This window comes from Culex pipiens, chromosome 1 (genome assembly GCF_016801865.2).
Source record: "Culex pipiens pallens isolate TS chromosome 1, TS_CPP_V2, whole genome shotgun sequence".
NCBI lineage: Eukaryota > Metazoa > Arthropoda > Insecta > Diptera > Culicidae > Culex > Culex pipiens.
Window position 1 is genome coordinate 10,546,583 of NC_068937.1, and position 21,505 is coordinate 10,568,087.

At 41.4% G+C, this 21,505-nt stretch overlaps 2 protein-coding genes across 2 annotated transcripts in view; one reads left to right on the forward strand and one right to left on the reverse strand.

Annotated features, from left to right (window-relative positions):
* Positions 1-21,505, forward strand: part of LOC120431108 (trafficking protein particle complex subunit 1) — a 370,102-nt gene that overhangs the window by 307,036 nt on the left and 41,561 nt on the right. The window lies entirely within an intron of this gene.
* The window catches only part of LOC120431253 (synaptotagmin-14), a 33,319-nt gene that overhangs the window by 989 nt on the left and 10,825 nt on the right, over positions 1-21,505 (reverse strand). The window contains exons 2-6 of the mRNA XM_039596391.2: positions 18,526-18,687; positions 1,057-1,646; positions 432-992; positions 237-377; positions 18-182 (exon numbers count right to left, since the gene is read on the reverse strand). Of these exons, the coding sequence (XP_039452325.1) occupies positions 18-182; positions 237-377; positions 432-992; positions 1,057-1,646; positions 18,526-18,687 (1,619 nt within the window). The remainder of the gene's footprint in view (positions 1-17; positions 183-236; positions 378-431; positions 993-1,056; positions 1,647-18,525; positions 18,688-21,505) is intronic.

Below are 21,505 nucleotides of genomic sequence, written 5' to 3' on the forward strand. Positions count from 1 at the left end.
GCTTGATTCTAGCTTACCTGAAAGATAAACGTCTCCTTGAACAGCGGATTCGGTTGGCCCCGTCGCGTTGACGTTTTGGCCCGCGCCATCTCCTGGCCCATGCTGCTCACCAGACACAGCTTAACGTACGTGTCGGGGACCTTGTTCAGCGCCAGGTTCCGGAACTGACTGCCCTTCACAATCTGAAATCGTAAGGTTAAGCTAGCGGTTCAGAGATGGCGCCCCGATCGGCTTACCTCAACTGTCAACCGTCCGGTAGTGCCGTTGTAGCCCAGGCCAAGCAGCAGCTCCGGAACTCCTCCGTGCTGCATGGACGTCGTCGAGCCCGTACTGTCCGACCGTGCCAAACTGAGCAGGTCGCTCGTGGAACCGGTGTTCTGCGGAGAGGAATCGTGAGTATCAAATCTTCTATGTGTCTCAAAATACCATACCGTCGAGTTAGCCCTCGGCTCCAGCGGCAACCACAGGTTCGTCTCCAGCTCCAGGTCGATGTTGGCGAAGCTGACGATCGCCTCCCCGATCAACCGCTCCCGGCGCATCCGCTCGCAGCCGTACACCCGGATGCGCAGCCCCATCGAGTTGACCTCCTCCGGGTTGACCCGGTGCAGCAGGAAGCTCTCCATAAACTGCGGGTTCTCGCCGGAGCGGATCTTGGTCTTGTGCTTCTGCTTCTTGCTGGGCAGCATCAGCAGGCGCACCTGGGTGTGGGTCGTCGACTGACTGCTGGCCTTCGTTGTCGCGGTCGTCGAGGCGGACGTCGATGTTTCCACAGGAACGGGCGGGTTACGGGACGGAATTCCTCGCGCCTGCAGCACGTGCACCGTCATCTTGCGCATCGGTGCGTCGTACAGCAGGGACACCTCCAGCACGCCGTTCGGACTGCTGGTCGAGGTTGGACTCTCCGGTCCCGGGCCGATCGTACCGGAGTCCGACTTGAGCGACTTCAGGTCACTGGTGTCGAACAGCGGCTCTTGCGAAAGAACCACGATGCACTGCAATAGACAATCCTTAAGTAAACCCAACTGATCTACAACCTCCCAAAAACTCATCACTCACGTCTTGATTGCTGTTGATGTCCGGCACGTCCTCCAAACTGTCCTGATGCTGCACCGGCAGCCGCCCATACTTCCCATTGTTGTTCACCTTACCTTCCTCCTCCTTCAACGGACTAATCGACGAGCTCCCCCTCTGTCCACCACTTGCCGACGGCAAGATCAACCTCCGATCCTTCTTCTCCCCACCCACCAAACCCGTATTACTCTCGACCGACGCCTCCACCGAGCTGTTCGAGCTGCACTCGCTGCTCGAGTGCGGCATCCCGATCTTGCCACGCTCCGCCAGCGCCAACGGATCCCTCGATCCCGAACTCCCATGATGATGATGATGGTGGTGGTGGCGGTGACTATGCTTGCGCTCCTTCCGACTCCCGCCGCCGGTGTCCTCCGTCGGTGGCGCCGCTCCGATGGTGATGTGCTGCAGGTTCGACACTAGATCCGGATCTAGCGAGCCCAGCCCACCGGCCCCGTACCGGGACAGCTGGCCGCCGCTGCCGCTGTGTAGCGAGCAGGACTGCTGCAGCTTCAGCCGGCGCAGGATCTCCTCCTCCGAGTCGGAGCTGGAGTGGCCGTCGTACGCGAAGCGACTTCCTACAAGGGGGGTGGGATGAAACAGTTTTGAAGTTAGTTCGTTAGTTTTGAAGAATTGTATAGCAATATTGTGAAGAGAGGGGGAGGGAACTGTGAGGGCGTAGCCTTGAAGTACAGTGTGAAAATTTTCGTTCTCAGATATTTTTGGTTGTACCGGGCAACAATCAAATTGTCTGCAGATCCATTATGCTATGCTATGCTATGCTATGCTATGCTATGCTATGCTATGCTAGTGAAACGCCATCTAGTTTTTGAATCAAGTACTCAGCATCTGTTAAAATGTAGACTACAGTGCCTTCTAGCTGTCAATAGATGAGCAGTTCTCTACGAAATCGATCTTTTTTATTAATTTTAATTTTTGTATTTTTAAATCTGGCAGAAACTTTTTTGGTGCCTTTGGTTTGCCCAAAGAAGCCATTTTGCATCATTTGTTTGTAATTTTCCATACAAATTTGGCAGCTGTCCATACAAAAATGATGCATGAAAATTCAAAAATCTGTATCTTTTAAAGGATTTTTTGATAGATTTGGTGTCTTCGGCAAAGTTATAGGTATGGATTAGGACTACACTGAAAAAAATGATACACGGTTAAACAAATTTGGTGATTTTTAATTTAACTTTTTGTCACTAAAACTTGATATGCAAAAAAACACTATTTTAATTTTTTTTATTTTTTGATATGGGGGGACATCAAATGCAAACTTTTCAGACATTTCCAGGTTGTGTTAAAAAACTTTGAACGAGTTATGAATTTTTTAATCAGTACTGATTTTTTTAAATCAAAATATTTGTCGCAAAAATTTTCCAACTTCATTTTTTGATGTAAAATCAAATTTGCAATCAAAAAGTACTATATTGAAATTTCGATAAAGTGCAACGTACTCAAGTTAAAGTCATTTTAAGAAACTTTTTTGAAAATAGCCGCAGTTTTTCATTTTTTAAATAAGTGCACATGTTTGCCCACTCTTGAAAAAAATATTTTAGAAAAGCTTTTCTATATTTTGCTTTTTTGAACTTTTTTGATACGACCCTTAATTTTTAAATCAAGACTAACATTTTAAAAGGGTGTAATATTGAATGTTTGGCCCATTTGAAATGTTAGTCTCGATTTCAAATTTTTGAAAATATTTTTTTCGAAAAGATAGAAAAAATTCACGAATGTTTCGAATTTTAACATTGTAAATCGGACCATTAGTTGCTGAGATATCGACATTAGAAAATGGTAGGTTGTTTGGATGAGAATCAGAAAACATCAATTTTCCTGTTTTTAAACCTTTGCATGGCAATTTCTCAGCAACTAAGGGTCGTATCAACAAAGTTCAAAGAAGCAAAATATAGAGAATTTTCTCAGCTTTTCAACAATATTTTTTTCAAAAGTGGGCAAACATGTGCACTTATTTGAAAAAATGAAGAACTGCGACTATTTTCAAAAAAGTTACTTGAAAGTGGCTTTAACTTAAAAACGGTGCACTTTATCAAAATTTCACTGAAGTACTTTTTGATTGCAAATTTAATTTTACATCGAAAAAAAAAATTGAAAAATTTTTGCGACCAATATTTCGATTTTTTGAAAAAAATAGTATTAATTAAAAAAATCATAACTCGGTCAAAGATTTTTTGCACAACCTGGAAATTTCTGAAAAGTTGACATCAAGTCCCCTAAAACATATAAAAAAAAATTGCAAATCAAGTTTTAGAGACAAAAATTTAAATTAAAAATCACCAAAAAATTTTTTACCGTTTATCATTTTTTTTCAGTGTAGTCCATATCCATACCTACAACTTTGCCGAAGACACCAAACCGATCAAAAAAATCCTTCAAAAGATACAGATTTTTGAATTTTCATGCAACATTTTTGTATGGACAGCTGCCAAATGTGTATGGAAAATTATTTGGACAAACGAATGATGCAAAATGGCATCTTTGGGCATACCAAAAGCACCAAAAAAGTTTCAGCTGGATCAAAAAATACAAAAAACATCGGATGACCGAAATCTCAGAGAATTGCTCAGATTCGTTTAAGCACCCAAAAATACCGGAATAAATTGTTGATTACTAAAATGGTTAAAAAAAACCGGGAATTCCCTAAAGGGACCATCCATAAACCACGTGGACACTTTGGGGGGGGGGGGGGGGGGGTAAGCGATTGTCCACGCTCCATACAAAAAAGTTTTTTTTTGTATGGACAATTGTCCACGAAGGGGGGGGGGGGGTTGAGATTCCCAAAAAAGTGTCCACGTGGTTTATGGATAGTCCCAAACGACCTAAATGCCCTACATCCGATCCCAACTGACCATTATGCATTCAATTAAGGTGAAGCAGCCAAGGGAAAAACTAAGCAGTAGTAACAGCGTGACAACACGCCTTTATTACGGCTACAAAACGCCGGGACACGAGCTCCCCCTGTGTCACGCGATCGGGCCATTTTATAATAATAATAAATGATAAACCGTTTTTCTCACATCCTGCTGCTTTCCTTTTTGTTTCCCTTTTTTGTTGTTGCCAAACGTCATATTCACCTTAATTTTCTGCTGAACCCGAAACAATCAGGAAAACCCTATTTAAATTTCTCAACCCGAAAACTTTTCCCATTTTCGCTCGACCAACAGTTTTTTCCACCTCAGGGTGGAGTCTATTTTAAAACGAGCTTAATTTTTTCGTTTTCGCCATTTTTTGCGTGTGGAAAGTGTGTGATCCTACATTCCTATCGGGAATCGTCTGCCCAGGTTAGTCGCTGCGCGGAGTGTGGGTTCACGTCCGATTGGTCCAACTGTCAGCCGAAGAAGGAGGAAGAGTCTGCCCGGAACTCTTGCCTGTGTGCGTGGCTCTCACCGATCAGGTTTGATCTGTCATTGCAGGGCTGGACAAAGGGGAACTCAGTGGAGTGCGCTCAATTACACCACAATAGGGTGATCTACACCACACATCTCTCCTCTTCTCCAAAAAAAAAACAGCTTAATTTTTCCTATAAAATGAGTTTGACAAGAATTGAGCAAGCTGTCTTTCGTCATTCAATTCAACAACATCTTTTAGTTCAACAACTGTTCACTTGCGTCTTTACTGAACAGCTCCGGCTGAATCCGTTACTAGCGTTTGGCTGGACTTGATCACAGAAATTATTTTTAATAGGACTGAAGATCTTCAAACAACGTCTTGTCGTACACCATGTGTTTTGTTGCATCAGCGTCGTGAAACTTCTCGATTTTTCCTCTTCCGTTATCTATAGAAATGACACGCGCTGTGTCACTATTATTGCTTTCAACAGCATCATCCACCCAACGATGGAAAGACTTTGTGGTTATTTCCTGGATCTTTCCGGTTCCGTTGCTCTGGCCGTCTCTTTTTCGACAATTGAAGAGAGACCAGAGTCGTCTATTAAGCTCGGTTGTCCTTTTCCCTCCTCGTCAAGCAGGCGTTTTTTAACGTTCTCCAAAAGGGCTCGATCGGTAACCAGCGCGTTGAACGATCCAGGATGCGCCAGCAGACGTTCTCCGTCAATTCTCCGTTCCATCTTAACGTCGGCCACACTTTACTCCCGTAGAACCTTCTAACTGGAGGAGGAGCGCTTAAATGTTTCCCAAATATCTTTTACTATCCGCTTGTCCTTTACGTGCTCCAGCTGGTCCTCTGCAATCCGGTCTATTAGTAGGTTCTTGCACCTACGGTTTGTGACTAGCCGTTCTACTAGAAACCGCAGTCTCGCGTACATCTCAATAATTTCCGTTCTCAGCGAATTCGGACATTCCCAGGGCAATCCAGCGGGCCCTTTTTCTCCATCAAGATGAGACTTTCAGTTGGAGATTTAGCACCATCGGACAGGCACCTCATACTCACACATCTTGAAAAAGTTGAACAACATGTTCGTATGTTTCTGCTATCAAAAATAAATCGTAACTTTTCTCGCTTCTAATAAGATTTGATCTATATATTCCATGTATTATTATCCGACGAGCTGCTCTCGTTTAACAGGAATTAATCAACTCAAAGCTTTTATATTTACCGTTATGATCAATCGCGGCCTTCCAGGCTATTTACCACGGCGGGTCCATTTGACCCACCGTGCCCAACGCGACTCTTTTCTTTTTTTGTAACTGATCGCGGCCTTCCAGGCTATTTACCACGGCGGGCCCATTTGACCCACCGTGCCCAACGCGACTCTTTCCTTTTTGCAACTAATCGCGGCCTTCCAGGCTATTTACCACGGCGGGCCCATTTGACCCACCGTGCCCAACGCGACTCTTTTCTTTTTTGCAACTAATCGCGGCCTTCCAGGCTATTTACCACAGCGGGCCCATTTGACCCACCGTGCCCAACGCGACTCTTTTCTTTTTTGCAACTAATCGCGGCCTTCCAGGCTATTTACCACGGCGGGCCCATTTGACCCACCGTGCCCAACGCGACTCTTTCCTTTTTGCAACTAATCGCGGCCTTCCAGGCTATTTACCACGGCGGGTCCATTTGACCCACCGTGCCCAACGCGACTCTTTTCTTTTTTGCAACTGATCGCGGCCATCCAGGCTATTTACCACGGCGGGCCCATTTGACCCACCGTGCCCAACGCGACTCTTTTCTTTTTTGCAACTAATCGCGGCCTTCCAGGCTATTTACCACAGCGGGCCCATTTGACCCACCGTGCCCAACGCGACTCTTTTCTTTTTTGCAACTAATCGCGGCCTTCCAGGCTATTTACCACGGCGGGTCCATTTGACCCACCGTGCCCAACGCGACTCTTTTCTTTTTTGCAACTGATCGCGGCCATCCAGGCTATTTACCACGGCGGGCCCATTTGACCCACCGTGCCCAACGCGACTCTTTTCTTTTTGCAACTAATCGCGGCCTTCCAGGCTATTTACCACGGCGGGTCCATTTGACCTACCGTGCCCAACGCGACTCTTTCCTTTTTGCAACTAATCGCGGCCTTCCAGGCTATTTACCACGGCGGGTCCATTTGACCCACCGTGCCCAACGCGACTCTTTTCTTTTTTGCAACTAATCGCGGCCATCCAGGCTATTTACCACGGCGGGCCCATTTGACCCACCGTGCCCAACGCGACTCTTTTCTTTTTTGCAACTAATCGCGGCCTTCCAGGCTATTTACCACAGCGGGCCCATTTGACCCACCGTGCCCAACGCGACTCTTTTCTTTTTGCAACTAATCGCGGCCTTCCAGGCTATTTACCACGGCGGGCCCATTTGACCCACCGTGCCCAACGCGACTCTTTTCTTTTTTGCAACTAATCGCGGCCATCCAGGCTATTTACCACGGCGGGTCCATTTGACCCACCGTGCCCAACGCGACTCTTTTCTTTTTGCAACTAATCGCGGCCTTCCAGGCTTTTTACCACGGCGGGCCCTTTTGACCCACCGTGCCCAACGCGACTCTTTCCTTTTTGCAACTAATCGCGGCCTTCCAGGCTATTTACCACGGCGGGCCCATTTGACCCACCGTGCCCAACGCGACTCTTTTCTTTTTGCAACTAATCGCGGCCTTCCAGGCTATTTACCACGGCGGGCCCATTTGACCCACCGTGCCCAACGCGACTCTTTCCTTTTTGCAACTAATCGCGGCCTTCCAGGCTATTTACCACGGCGGGCCCATTTGACCCACCGTGCCCAACGCGACTCTTTTCTTTTTGCAACTAATCGCGGCCTTCCAGGCTATTTACCACGGCGGGCCCATTTGACCCACCGTGCCCAACGCGACTCTTTTCTTTTTGCAACTAATCGCGGCCTTCCAGGCTATTTACCACGGCGGGCCCTTTTGACCCACCGTGCCCCACGCGATTGTGTTGTCAAGGCTCGCAAACTCCACCGCACTTTGCAAACATTTTGACGGTCCGCCAAATCCACCTTCAAGCAACCACACACTCACACTTGCTTCACACAAAAAAAACTCTCGCCACTCTCCGACAACTTCAACAGTTATCTCACTTTGCTTACCCATGAAAACCAAAATCGATGAAAATCCTCCTCAGCAGACGATTCCCCACAGGTTCTTGAAGTTGTAAATAAAATTACAACTCCGTCACGGTCGCCAATGTGTGATCCTACATTCCTATCGGGAATCGTCTGCCCAGGTTAGTCGCTGCGCGGAGTGTGGGTTCACGTCCGATTGGTCCAACTGTCAGCCGAAGAAGGAGGAAGAGTCTGCCCGGAACTCTTGCCTGTGTGCGTGGCTCTCACCGATCAGGTTTGATCTGTCATTGCAGGGCTGGACAAAGGGGAACTCAGTGGAGTGCGCTCAATTACACCACAATAGGGTGATCTACACCACACAGAAAGCTCAAAAAGTAAACCTGGCAAGTTTTAAGGAAGTCCGGCAGAATAGTGGGCACAATAATTATTCCACTAATTTCAATTTTGTCGGGGGGCAAATTTATTACGGTCGCGTTATTGCCTGCAGTTTCCGGCCCGTTGTTGTTGTTGTTTGCGTTTTATTTATTATTATAATTTTTTTTTTGCTAGGAGGAATCGCCTGAAGGTAGAGACCCACAGGTGAGCAAACAAGCAAACTAAAGCAAGCCAATGCCAGGAAAACCCCCCCCCATCCCCTGGTTGTATGCTATTTACTTGGTGGGCGGTGCACGGCACGCTGGGATGCCGCGTGATGTGGGGACGCGTGCTGGTGGATTGTTTTGAGTGAGGGTGGGAGGGGATGGGGGAAGTGTGTTGCATGACAACCGGAGAGTGTGTGTGTGTTATCGATCGCCAGATGGCAGCACTAGAACTGATGTGTCACGGTGCCGGTGCAAAGTTTGCATGTAATTTTTTTAACTTTATTGTTGTAGATTGTCATTTACATTGATTTTCCGTAACTTTAACAAAAAAAGTTTAACTAATTAAAGGAGCAGAAAATTTCAAAATTTAATATTTTGCAAAAAAAAAATCCTTTCAAAAGATGATTTGGACGTCGTCGTGCTATCTTGTCGCACCCGCCATTTCGACGTTCCGAGAAACACACGTTTAAATGTTTGACCTTGAATAAACAAAAACAATAGCACGGAATGTAAACAATAATAAACACGTTTCGTTTAGCTGACCATTCTGTGCATTGTCCCAAAGTTTGGTTGAAGTTGGTTGCCGGAGTCCCGAGTGATAATTACAAATGTTTACGGTAATCGAACTTGTACGTGCGTCAAATGCGTTCTGACCTGAAATCCCTTTGGCCAGGTGTCGCACTTACATCAATTTTCAGGGAGTGACAAGATAGCACGACAAGATTGAAACTTCTTTCATATGTAAAGTGACAAAAATGCACGGAGTTTTTTCGGTTTTTATTGAATATCTCAGGATTGACATCGAATTTTGGGGATCTCTGAAGGTCAATCGGTGAGTATTGTGAGCTGCACAAAATGGCGTTCTTAACTCAATTTGTCCCAAAAAAAAAAGGTTTCCATACTCTTGGGGCAATTACTGTCAAGGATGGTTCTAAATTCAGGGTCCGGAAATAGAAAAATTGAAACGAAATAATAAGCACGATATGTGAAGTGCTTCTACAAACAACACAAAAATATGTTTTGATTGATACATTCTGAATCAAGATTTAAATGTTTTTCTCAAACAAACATGGCCGCCAAATGGGCGATTGGGAATGATACCTTTCAGGGCCTTAACGAGTCTTCATATAAATTTTGAGCAGCGATGAAATATCGTGGCACTCGTTTTTTGAAACTGTCAAATTTAAATAGCTTAATCGGCAATGATACAACCAAATGTCTTCATTTTTGTTTTAAATAGTTGAAAATGTGTAATTAAATCTAAGAAAACAGATTTAGAAAAGTTCAGTTGTGTGCTCATAACAACCCTTGACATTATTGCCGATTTAAATGTATGTAACCTCTAAATGAAAAAGCTCAATATTGTGTGTGTGTGTGTGTGTGTGTGTGTGTGTGTGTGTGTGTGTGTGTGTGTGTGTGTGTGTGTGTGTGTGTGTGTGTGTGTGTGTGTGTGTGTGTGTGTGTGTGTGTGTGTGTGTGTGTGTGTGTGTGTGTGTGTGTGTGTGTGTGTGTGTGTGTGTGTGTGTGTGTGTGTGTGTGTGTGTGTGTGTGTGTGTGTGTGTGTGTGTGTGTGTGGTCCAATCCAATACCCGCTGGCCGGCAGCGAAATTATGGGAAAGTATAATTTGTATCAGACTTGGGTTATGCTGATACAACATCCCGAGCATGGGTAAATAACAAGGGAAATGCGTAATAATACCTTTCTCTGGTATCAATACCAAATTTTGTTATTCCTGGACCCTTTAAAATTTGTCTTAAGGATTATGCAAGAGCAAAATGTGGTATCATACCAATTTAAGGTATTGTTTTGATATTGCAAAATTGCAGAATTTGTCAATGGTCGAACACCACATTTTGGTATTATTTTGGTATTAAAGTGTTTTACCAAATTCCTCTGAAACTATGGGAAAATTTTGACCAATTTTGACAAAATAATTAATTTTGCGCTAAAATGATGTCTCAAAGCGAATGCTTTCATTGAAAACCGGAAATTTCAAACTTGATTTTAAACATTTTTGATATACCCCCTACAGAAATTACTTGAAATTGTGGAAAATTTTCTAAGTCAGGATGGCACATTTTGGTATTATTTTGGTATTAAGGTGTTTTATCAAATTCTTCTGAAACTATGGGAAAATTTTGACCAATTTTGACAAAATAATTAATTTTGCGCTAAAACGAGGTCTCAAAGCGAATTCTTTCATTGAAAACCGGAAATTTCAAACTTGATTTTAAACATTTTTGATATACCCCCTACAGAAATTACTTGAAATTGTGGAAAATTTTCTAAGTCAGGATGGCACATTTTGGTATTATTTTGGTATTAAAGTGTTTTATCGAATTCCTCTGAAACTATGGGAAAATTTTGACCAATTTTGACAAAATAATTAATTTTGCGCTAAAACGAGGTCTCAAAGCGAATTCTTTCATTGAAAACCGGAAATTTCAAACTTGATTTTAAACATTTTTGATATACCCCCTACAGAAATGACTTGAAATTGTGGAAAATTTTCTAAGTCAGGATGGCACATTTTGGTATTATTTTGGTATTAAAGTGTTTTACCAAATTCCTCTGAAACTATGGGAAAATTTTGACCAATTTTGACAAAATAATTAATTTTGCGCTAAAATGATGTCTCAAAGCGAATGCTTTCATTGAAAACCGGAAATTTCAAACTTGATTTTAAACATTTTTGATATACCCCCTACAGAAATTACTTGAAATTGTGGAAAATTTTCTAAGTCAGGATGGCACATTTTGGTATTATTTTGGTATTAAGGTGTTTTATCAAATTCTTCTGAAACTATGGGAAAATTTTGACCAATTTTGACAAAATAATTAATTTTGCGCTAAAACGAGGTCTCAAAGCGAATTCTTTCATTGAAAACCGGAAATTTCAAACTTGATTTTAAACATTTTTGATATACCCCCTACAGAAATTACTTGAAATTGTGGAAAATTTTCTAAGTCAGGATGGCACATTTTGGTATTATTTTGGTATTAAAGTGTTTTATCGAATTCCTCTGAAACTATGGGAAAATTTTGACCAATTTTGACAAAATAATTAATTTTGCGCTAAAACGAGGTCTCAAAGCGAATTCTTTCATTGAAAACCGGAAATTTCAAACTTGATTTTAAACATTTTTGATATACCCCCTACAGAAATGACTTGAAATTGTGGAAAATTTTCTAAGTCAGGATGGCACATTTTGGTATTATTTTGGTATTAAGGTGTTTTATCAATTTCCTCTGAAACTATGGAAAAATTTTGACCAATTTTGACAAAATAATTAATTTTGCGCTAAAATGATGTCTCAAAGCGAATGCTTTCATTGAAAACCGGAAATTTCAAACTTGATTTTAAACATTTTTGATATACCCCCTACAGAAATGACTTGAAATTGTGGAAAATTTTCTAAGTCAGGATGGCACATTTTGGTATTATTTTGGTATTAAGGTGTTTTATCAATTTCCTCTGAAACTATGGAAAAATTTTGACCAATTTTGACAAAATAATTAATTTTGCGCTAAAATGATGTCTCAAAGCGAATGCTTTCATTGAAAACCGGAAATTTCAAACTTGATTTTAAACATTTTTGATATACCCCCTACAGAAATGACTTGACATTGTGGAAAATTTTCTAAGTCAGGATGGCACATTTTGGTATTATTTTGGTATTAAGGTGTTTTATCAATTTCCTCTGAAACTATGGAAAAATTTTGACCAATTTTGACAAAATAATTAATTTTGCGCTAAAATGATGTCTCAAAGCGAATGCTTTCATTGAAAACCGGAAATTTCAAACTTGATTTTAAACATTTTTGATATACCCCCTACAGAAATGACTTGACATTGTGGAAAAATTTCTAAGTCAGGATGCCACATTTTGGTATTATTTTGGTATTGAAAGGTTTCATCAGTTTTCTCTGAAACTATGGATTTTTTTTAAAAATTTTCACGAGATAATTAATTTTGCGCTAAAATGACTTGAAACCCAAAAATGTTAAAGCTGATTTAATTTTTTTTTGTGATATACCCACTAATATTTTTTTCAAAAACGTTGAAATTTCTCTAAGTTGGGATAACCAAATACTTTGAAAAATGAGTCAATCAACAGATTATTGAATTTTGGTGAATTTCAATCCAGTTTCATTTTAATAATACTTATTTTTCAATCTTGTTATTTTTCAGAAGCTTCAAGAACTTCAAGTACAGCCGTTCATCAATGACAAATGCATTCGGTGTGGTGAAGAATATCACTAAAAACAACATGGAATCATCAGGTGAGTAGATTTGGGTGTTGCATAAGGATCATTTACGTTTTTTTCACTAACTGCAACTGCTGCACTAAAAATGGTATGAAAATAGCAAATTTTGGTATTACTTGTGCAAATACCAGCGACCAAAATGTGCTCTTGGTTGCCCAGTAATAGATGGTAAAATACCATGAAATCATACCAATATCATGTTTGTGGAAGACCACAGGAATACCAAAATATGATTTTCCAAGGGCGCGGGAATACCTAAAATTAAAACCATGACAATACCAAGTTTTGGTATTCAAGCAATGTTCAAAAATCCAGAAGACCTCAACTTGGTATTGAAATGATTTTATTTTGTGGTATTATTTTACCTTTGGAATAACATGGTTTGGTATTGTTGTGCCCTTCCACATACAAGCTTTTGGTATGATTTCATGGTATTTTACCATCTATTACTGGGCAACCAAGGGCACATTTTGGTCGCTGTTATTTGCCCAAGTAATACCAAAATTTGGTATTCCCGTGTTATTTACCCCTGCTCGGGATATCTCAGTCCCGGGTATTAGGTGGTGACAGCCCTCGCGCTGCTTCCAATGACCCATTTCAGAATGGCAGAGATCCTAGCGGCCCAATTCCGAGGTCATTGGGCATTGTCTGGCCCCGCCTAAACATAGAACAAGAACCAGACGGATCCTCGAACTATCTTTAAACTTCCAATCCCATCAGGCAAAACAGGGATCAGCGCGTATATAACGATAAATAAGTGGCATTTGGGTAAAAACACTTTTTCTTCCTTTTTCTCCCGTGGAAACAACGACGCAGGTCAAACACGATCGAAGCAGGCCTTGCCTCGCAAAGAGCAACGGCGAGACTCTAAATGAAAAAGCTCAATATTGGTGTCAAAAAACAAGAAATAAAAAACAGATTTTCGTAACAATGGGAATATTTCAAAATCTATATCTTGAAAAAGAATTTTCTGATCGATTTGGTGTCTTCGGCAAAATGGTAGGTTGTGATTGAGACTTTTCAGAAAAATAGGTAGATGGAAAATTCCCGATTTCTTTCATTTTTCGATTTTATGTCACATTTGCAATCGTAAATCACATAACATATTTTTTAAATTTATTTTTCTTTTTTTGCAATTCAAAAATATGTCCTGAAGGAAAATCATTCCTGCAAAACTAGGATGCTACCTAAAGTATAAATATTGTGAATAATTAGTGTTTATCAGTGCTGTATGCTTATCCTTCATTCTCAACTCATAATTAATCTGAAACTATGGTTTTTTTTAAATGTAAAAAAATAACATTTGCTATTAACAATTTTTAAATTTCATAATCAAGAGTGGTTCTATCACATTTCCTTAAATTTCAATTACCAGTATGTCATTCCAAAGGAATTCGTTTGCAATCCAATTATTCTTCATTTGGTTTACCATAATTTTAACAAGATTCGAAAATATAAAAAAGAAGAATAAATTTCAACTAGAACTATGAAATTCATGAAGATTCACCCTTCTTTTGATATGATTATACATAGGATGTCTTTAAGTAGGGTCAATTTAAAAGAGAACTATAAAATACATAAAGAATTTTTCTTTTCATTGTATTTGATGATTTCTAAATGTGAATATTTGAAGATAGAAAGACTTGATGAATATAATAAAATTGTTAATTTTTACGAGAATTATAAAAATTATATACATTTCCCTTCTTTTATAAGATATGAAAATTTCTAGAATTGAATATTTGAAGATTTCTCGATTACTTTTCCAAAAGGTCATATGTACATAAGAAACCCTAGCACATTGGTTGTTTTGAAAAGGTAATCTAGATTTGATGGTTTAAATCAGTGGTTATCAACCTTTATCAGCCAATTCCCCCCTTGGATTATTTTCAAGACCTTTATATTCAATTTTCAAGACCAAAAATATTCAACACCTGTTCATGTTACAAACAATATGGTAATGCATAGAAATTGATTTCTTCAAAAAATATTTATAAATTTTGTCAGTTATATTTATCTTATACATTTTCAATGATAAAACCGAAGGATCAAAAATAAATTGTCAAAGAAATTCAAAAATAATTTTAAGCATTAAAACTTATAGGAAAGGGCCAGAGAAAGATTTAATTTTGAAGCAAAAACGTTTAAAAACAAAGGACTTCCCTTGCATCCTCATTCCCTCCCCCGCTCCGGTTGAGAAACACTGAAAAGAAGGGTCAATTTTACGGAAAATTTGAAATTCATAAAGATTTGGCGATTTCAAAATTAGAAAATACTGAAAAAAACCTGCATTATTCTCATATTTTTCCCTTTTTTTTTTAAACACCACATTAAACATTTCTGACGAAATATATTCTGGGGAATGGGATAGAACCATCAAGAGTAACTTTTTAAAAGGGCTTAAACACTTGTTTTAGATATTTTAAAATGTAGGGGCTTTCAGCCATTCAAAAATATTTTTACACGGGTTGTTCGGCCAAGGGGCCGACCCAGAAATCTCTACGTTGTGTTTTTGTTGTTGTTGTTCAGGCGCGTAGAATATTTGGTAATTGAATAAAACAATCGATTTGCTGAGACTGCTGAGCCAACCGTCTCGGACGGTGGTCAGCGCGCGAAGAGGTAGAGTACTTTTATTGAGCAGTTACAATAGAACTTAAACTACATTGTCTTGCGGGATGTAAACACATATGGGACGTACATAAATGACGTCTTGCACAAACACGGGTGGTTTTCCTTCATAAATGATTTTTGAAATGCAAAAAGGCATTTTTGAAAAACATAGCTTTAAAATGCCCAAAGTCGTTGCAAATATTGTTTGAAGTTTATGTTCCTCGACTCTGACCAAAATTGAGGGAAAAGGAGGCAAATAAATAAAAAGTACGAAAATTTAAATTATAAGCCATGCTTTCAACAAAAGAATGAAAAAATGTCTTAAAATGCTTTATGAACCAGTCCAAAATTAAAAAAAATTTAACGGTCGACTTAAAAATGATGAATTTTATTTGAAAAAAAAAATGTGATGTTAATTTCATAAATCATATATTTTTCAAACATTCCTAGATTTTGCATTTAGTCTCCCAAAACATTTCAAAATATTTCGAAAATATAAAATAAAACAAGACGAAAAAAAACTTAAACATCGAAAAATTTTCGACAAAAACTGACAAAAACTTTTAATAACATTTGTACCAGCCAAAACAACAAAAAAATGCGAAAATCTAAAGCACTACTCTGAAATCAATTTTAGTGTGAATTCATTTGAGTTTGTAAACAATGAGTTTGTCCTGCTTTAATATTTAAATTAGTAGTAAACAAGAGACACTCTTTTTGTTAACAAACTCACATTGGCTCAAGACGCCAGCTAAATCGAGCAGAAACTCCGTTCTCACGAAACAGTTATATTTTAGATATCATCTGATACGAGATAACCAAAATGTAAACCACCCACCAACGTTGCCAGATTATTTTATGGGAAATCTGTATTTTCTTAAAAATACATCTGTATTTTATCTGTATCATGTCAAATTCGAAGCCATAGAAGATTTTTTTAGACTTTTCACAACTGATTTAATCTTTTTAATCATACTAAAGCATAACTCAATTACTAAATTATTTAAATTTTCAAATTAAATCATTTTTAAAAAATCTGTATATACAGAATTTTGAAATTTTCGGGATCAAAAATTCTGTATAATACAGATTTATCTGTATATCTGGCATGGCTGCCACCCACCCAACTGTCAAACCTAAACCAGATCAAGAAAATTTTACGCCGTTCTATGGCTATCAAGCAAGTGTCAAGCTGTTTGATTGACGTTGTTTATGTTTCGTGAATTTTCATGCTGATAATTGCAAAGAAAAATGCAACTTCAAGCGTAAAGAAGACATATTTTCGCTTGTCTCGTCTCAGGATACCCTTTCTGTAAGGTTAGCTGTCAAATTTTAATGCAAACTTGTCTGTGATTGTATGAAAAAAAAAAAACAACGCTGCTAAATGGCTTCGCTGATCATATTATTAAAGTCCCCAATCAAAGTTTACCTAAATAAATCAAAAATTGAAAAAAAATTATCTTTTCTTCCAATTGTTATTGATCTCATTAATGTTGGAAGACATTACAGTTAACATTGTCAACCAAGGTTGAGGTTACGTTAACTCAAACTCGCAAACTGTCAAATAAAGCTCACCAATAAAATGGCCCGTTAAACACTTGCTCAAAGTACCAAAGCTTTCCCCCTCTTCATCAAGCGCAGTAACTTTCCCGTCACGAAAAAAAGCTCACAAAAACGTGACAGCGTGAAAGGGCTTTCCACACTCACACACACACCGAGCCCAGTTTCTCCGAAACAAAAACGAAACGCCCGACATTGTCCCTGTCGCAGCAAGCGGTGTGCGCGCACCTTTCACGTGGTGCACACAAAGACCACACGTGTGCGTGTGACACTGGCTTTGAAAGGAGCACGAAGGTGAGTGTGTGTCTAGCGTGAATAATTTATCGATGTTTAATATAATGGATCGTCGTCGTCGTCGTTGTCCTGCTGCTGTCACAAGAGTTGTTTTGTTTTCCAAAGTTGGCCGGTTGCCACCATATGGTCGGCAAGGTCAAGTTTGACAGGTCCCTTCGACGCCATGCGTCACTTTTCAGACGCATTGACACATGGCTGTTTTGTGTCACTTCGCGATTTTGATCGTGAATATTTAACGATTTGAGTATTCTTGTTTGCTAAAATTAATGTTTAATGAGTTTTTGAAGCATGCAAGAAAAATATAAATAAGCGCAGCTGTCAAAATTTTATAGCGCCTCCATTATGGCGTCAACGTCAATCGCCAAGTGATAATCGCATTCTAACCGCTCAACATTACACCGGCCAGCATTTGCCGCTGTAATTGTCGATAAATAGTTAATTTACGAGCAAAGAGTAGTGCAATTGTAAAGTACACGCAACACTATTTATTTTTGCTGTGTTGCCATAATTACAACGCAAATATGGCCGCCGCCAAAGCGATGATGGTGTCCAATTAAAATTTCATGGCGATCGTAAATCAACCTCATTATTTGCCACGACTACAGGATAAAGGGAAAAAATAGGATAAACCCTTTCTAGTTTCAAATTGCGTCTTGTTAGTCCGGGTGGGGTTTTTGCAATGCAAAGTAATATCCCTGTGTGTACGTGCAAACCATTTGGCACCGTGTCACATACTTTGTAGACCGTATCACGTTTAAAGCTCCCGGCTCTTGTTAGCGCCGGATAGTGCAATCACCAGATCCAGGGCAAAATGACAACCGCTGTACCAAAGTCCCCCCTAAATTATCCTTTCTTTCTCCTTCGTTCATACCAAACCCAACAGACAACGTCTCACATTCGAGTGGATGAAATCCAATCTGCTCCCCACCATCGACGCGACAATTTGTTCCAGTTATTGAAGCGAAACGCCGGCAACATTGTATCGCTACCACTTGACTGTCTGCCACACCACAATGGGCAACCGCCAGATGGTGCGATTTCCGTACGAAATTCGACATCAGCGGAAAAAATCACAAAATTTGACCCGTCGCACGGTCATGTTTGCTCGCGGTTGGAAAGTGGCCACGTTCCGGGCTAACCGGTTCAAGGGGGTGGGACCACGTGGCCATTTCACGACCTGCATCGAAAGCGGTCGTGCTTGGTGTCAAACTTCGTGATTTTTCGAGACGATTGCAGCCGTGCACGTGCCGCAATCTAGAAATATCGTTTCAGAACGTTTTCGTTGTGACCTCAGCTGAACCCTTCCAAGATGGGCGACTTTCTAGTTTCAAATATTGAGCCATCGGCGTCGCCCTTTAATGAGGCTCCATTTCCCTAACCACCAGTTATAAACAATAATGACCCCCCCACCTTCTCGCAATCGTACACAAAACAGAGTGAAACAAGACGGACAAATCAATTAGTGTCACACAATGCCACGAGGGGGATTCACCCACCCCGTGTCACTGCCTGATGGTTTGAGGTTATGGTGTCAATAAAATGGCGCTCAATTAATTTTGTTTATCGACAGTCGGAGCTAATGTCGGACCGAGATCTCCTTCCCACTGCCCCTTAAAGTATGCAATTATGTAGTCAGGTGGTACTTACGGATGGTGTGCACCGTTTTGGCCGGCAGCGTGAGCTCGTCGCAGCACGGAAACGAACCGGGCGTGGCGAAGCACCACTTCCGGTTGATGTACAGAAACAGCACGAGCAGCAGCGCGATGAAGCCGAGCGCGGCTCCGAGGAAGGTGGTGGTCTCCATGGGAACTGGTGGGCGAAATGGGAGAGGTAAAATGTTTTTTAACGTTTTTTATCGTTTTTAACGTTTTTATCGTTTTTTATCGTTTTTATCGTTTTGATCGTTTTTTATCGTTTTGATCGTTTTTACCATTTATGACCATTATTGAACGTTTCTGATAGTTTTCATCGAAGTATATGGCATTTAACATAAAATTAAAGCTTCAAGATTCAAAACAAAGAGTGAAACGCACAACCTGCCGGAAGTTGCGTTTTTCCTAACCGGAAACGGCGTCATTCTGCTTCTGCTGACACAGTTCTGAACCCCCTTATGACGCCGATACCTTTAAAAATCCCTTTAAGGCTCCGCACATGTTTGCACAGACGTCAGTTTGCTCGCATGTGTCCGTCCATTGGCTATTTCTGGTCAACTTTACGACTCAAAGTTCTCGACGAAAGCTCCGGCTGTGGTGGCTTGCCTTTCCCGATATCATAAATATTAAAATTTATCGCCATGAAATGAGTCATATTTTCATGAATAAATAATCGTCTCAGCACTCACGGAAAACTGTGTACAATGTCCAAGACCGCAATAGAAGACACCACGTGTGAAAGCACACATGTCCGAACCCAATCGGGGTTGCATACTACCGGGGTGATAATCGATACACCGCACACACACGCAAGGGGTGCCGCCAGGGCACTTTAAATATTCATCCCCTTTGGATTATGAAACATGTCGCTTTCGTGACACGACGGCACGCGGCCCGCCGAATCGGGCTCCGAAAACCATAAAGTTTGACACCCATCATGGCGGGGTTTGGTCGAGGTCGGCAATTGACCCCGATGGCCGCCACCAATCCGGAACGTGGCCAAATTTCGCCCGTCACCAAAAATGGCCGTGCGACGTGTCAAAGTTTATGGCATCTAGCTGGTGAGTGCGATTTTTCACCGGAACTAATTCAATTAGCGCCAGAAAAAGTTTCATCACTTACATCACCATAAAACCGGACCAGCAATTACCATGTGTGTGCTGCGTATTTGTTGGGTGGAAGTCATAAAGTTGGGCACTGACAGCTGGTGGTGCCGGGGAAAATCGAATGAGTCTGCCGTCTAGACAATTTCGACGAAACCGGGGCAATTGCGGCTCGCAAATTGAACCACCCCCCAGATTGGGGATGATGGGGTGCTTCGTGTGACTGTTTGCTTCCGAAAGTAGTCAATTAGATTGCGTTTTGCAATATCGGGGAATATAAAGTTGAGCAAGCTGGAAAACAGCTCAACAACAAAATGCATGGTTATTGGTTATGAAATGGTTTGATTAGATGTCTCGTCGGATTATAATTTTTTTGCATGTTATGCAAACAAAAGACGTCAATTTTAACCAAGAATAGCAAAGTTGTTTTAAAGTTGTTTTTTTTAAGAAAAAGGAATTTGTTATACACTGTTATACACATACACACAATAAACAGTCAGTCCAGTACCAACTATCATGGCGTCATGTTCACTTACTAACATGGTGTCAGAAGTGACTTAAATTTTGCGAAATAAAACGAATTTCTTCGTCGCGAAAACGCGTCGCGCGATAAAACAACGAGAAATCGAATCGAACCCCAGTGAAAGTTGGTGCAAAACGGCCGAGGTTCAGCAAGATGAGCAACATTCCGGTCCCGTCGCCGCTGCAGCTCGGAGAGGAGCAGGAGGAGTCCTTCAGGACGTTTAAAGCGCATTGGGGATATTATGCGATTGCCACTGATATTGCCAAGAAGGCCGCGGAGACACAGGTTGCCATCCTGATGTCCGTTCTGGGCCCAAAAGCGATTTTGCTGCTCCATGACCTGGGCCTGACAGAGGAGGAAAAGAAGTCGACGGCCGCCATCTTGCAAAAGTTGGAGCTGAAGTTGACACCGCAGCGAGAGAAGCGAACGGAGCGCACCGAGTTTCGTAACATGAAGCAGCTGCACGAAGAAAGTTACGACGATTTCTTGAAACGGTTGAGAAACAAAGTGAAGCACTGCGCGTTCGGAGCAGCGGAGCAGAAAGAAGAGTTGAAGGAACAATTCGTGAAGGGAATCCGTAACAGTGAGCTCCGGAAGCAGCTGCTGAGAGATGAAGCTCTCTCTCTGGAACAAATGGTGGACAAGGCCAAAGCAGAGAAGAAGATCGACGAGTTGGTGGAGGCCTACGACCAGCTCCACTGCGACCCGGGAGAGGGAGGCTCGAAGTCTGCGCTGAAAGTGACGACAACAAAACGGTTGACGAAGAACTGCTTCTTCTGCGGAAGTCTGCACGGCAGGAAGAAGGAAGAATGTCCAGCCTGGGGCAAGAAGTGCAGAAAGTGTGGAAGAATGAACCACTTTGAGAGTGTTTGTAAATCTGGCCCGAAGTTCAAGAAGGCACCCAAGCTGAAGAAACGGCAAAGAAGAGGCACTGTCCGAAAGGTGGAAGAAGAAACAACTTCCAGTGAGAGCGACGATTCGGACATTGAAGAATCGAATTTTGTGGACATCTTCAGTGTGGAGAAGAAATCGAAAAGGCAGATGAAGATCGTCGTCTCGCTGGAAGTTGGGCCGGGTTACGCAACGACGCTCAAGTGTCAGGCGGACACGGGGGCTATGGTGAACATTATTAGCTTGAGAGACCTCCACAAGTGCGTGAAAAAGCCGTCGATGGCACCGACGAAAGTGAAGCTGCGCTGTTTCGGGGGGCAAGTGATCGTGCCTGTTGGCAAAGTGGAACTTCCAGTGCGGTTGAAGCAAAAACGAGAAGTGCTTAGCTTTGTGGTGGTGAAATCGAAGCAGAAGCCTCTGCTGTCGGCGTCGGCCTGCATAACCTTGGGAGTGATCAA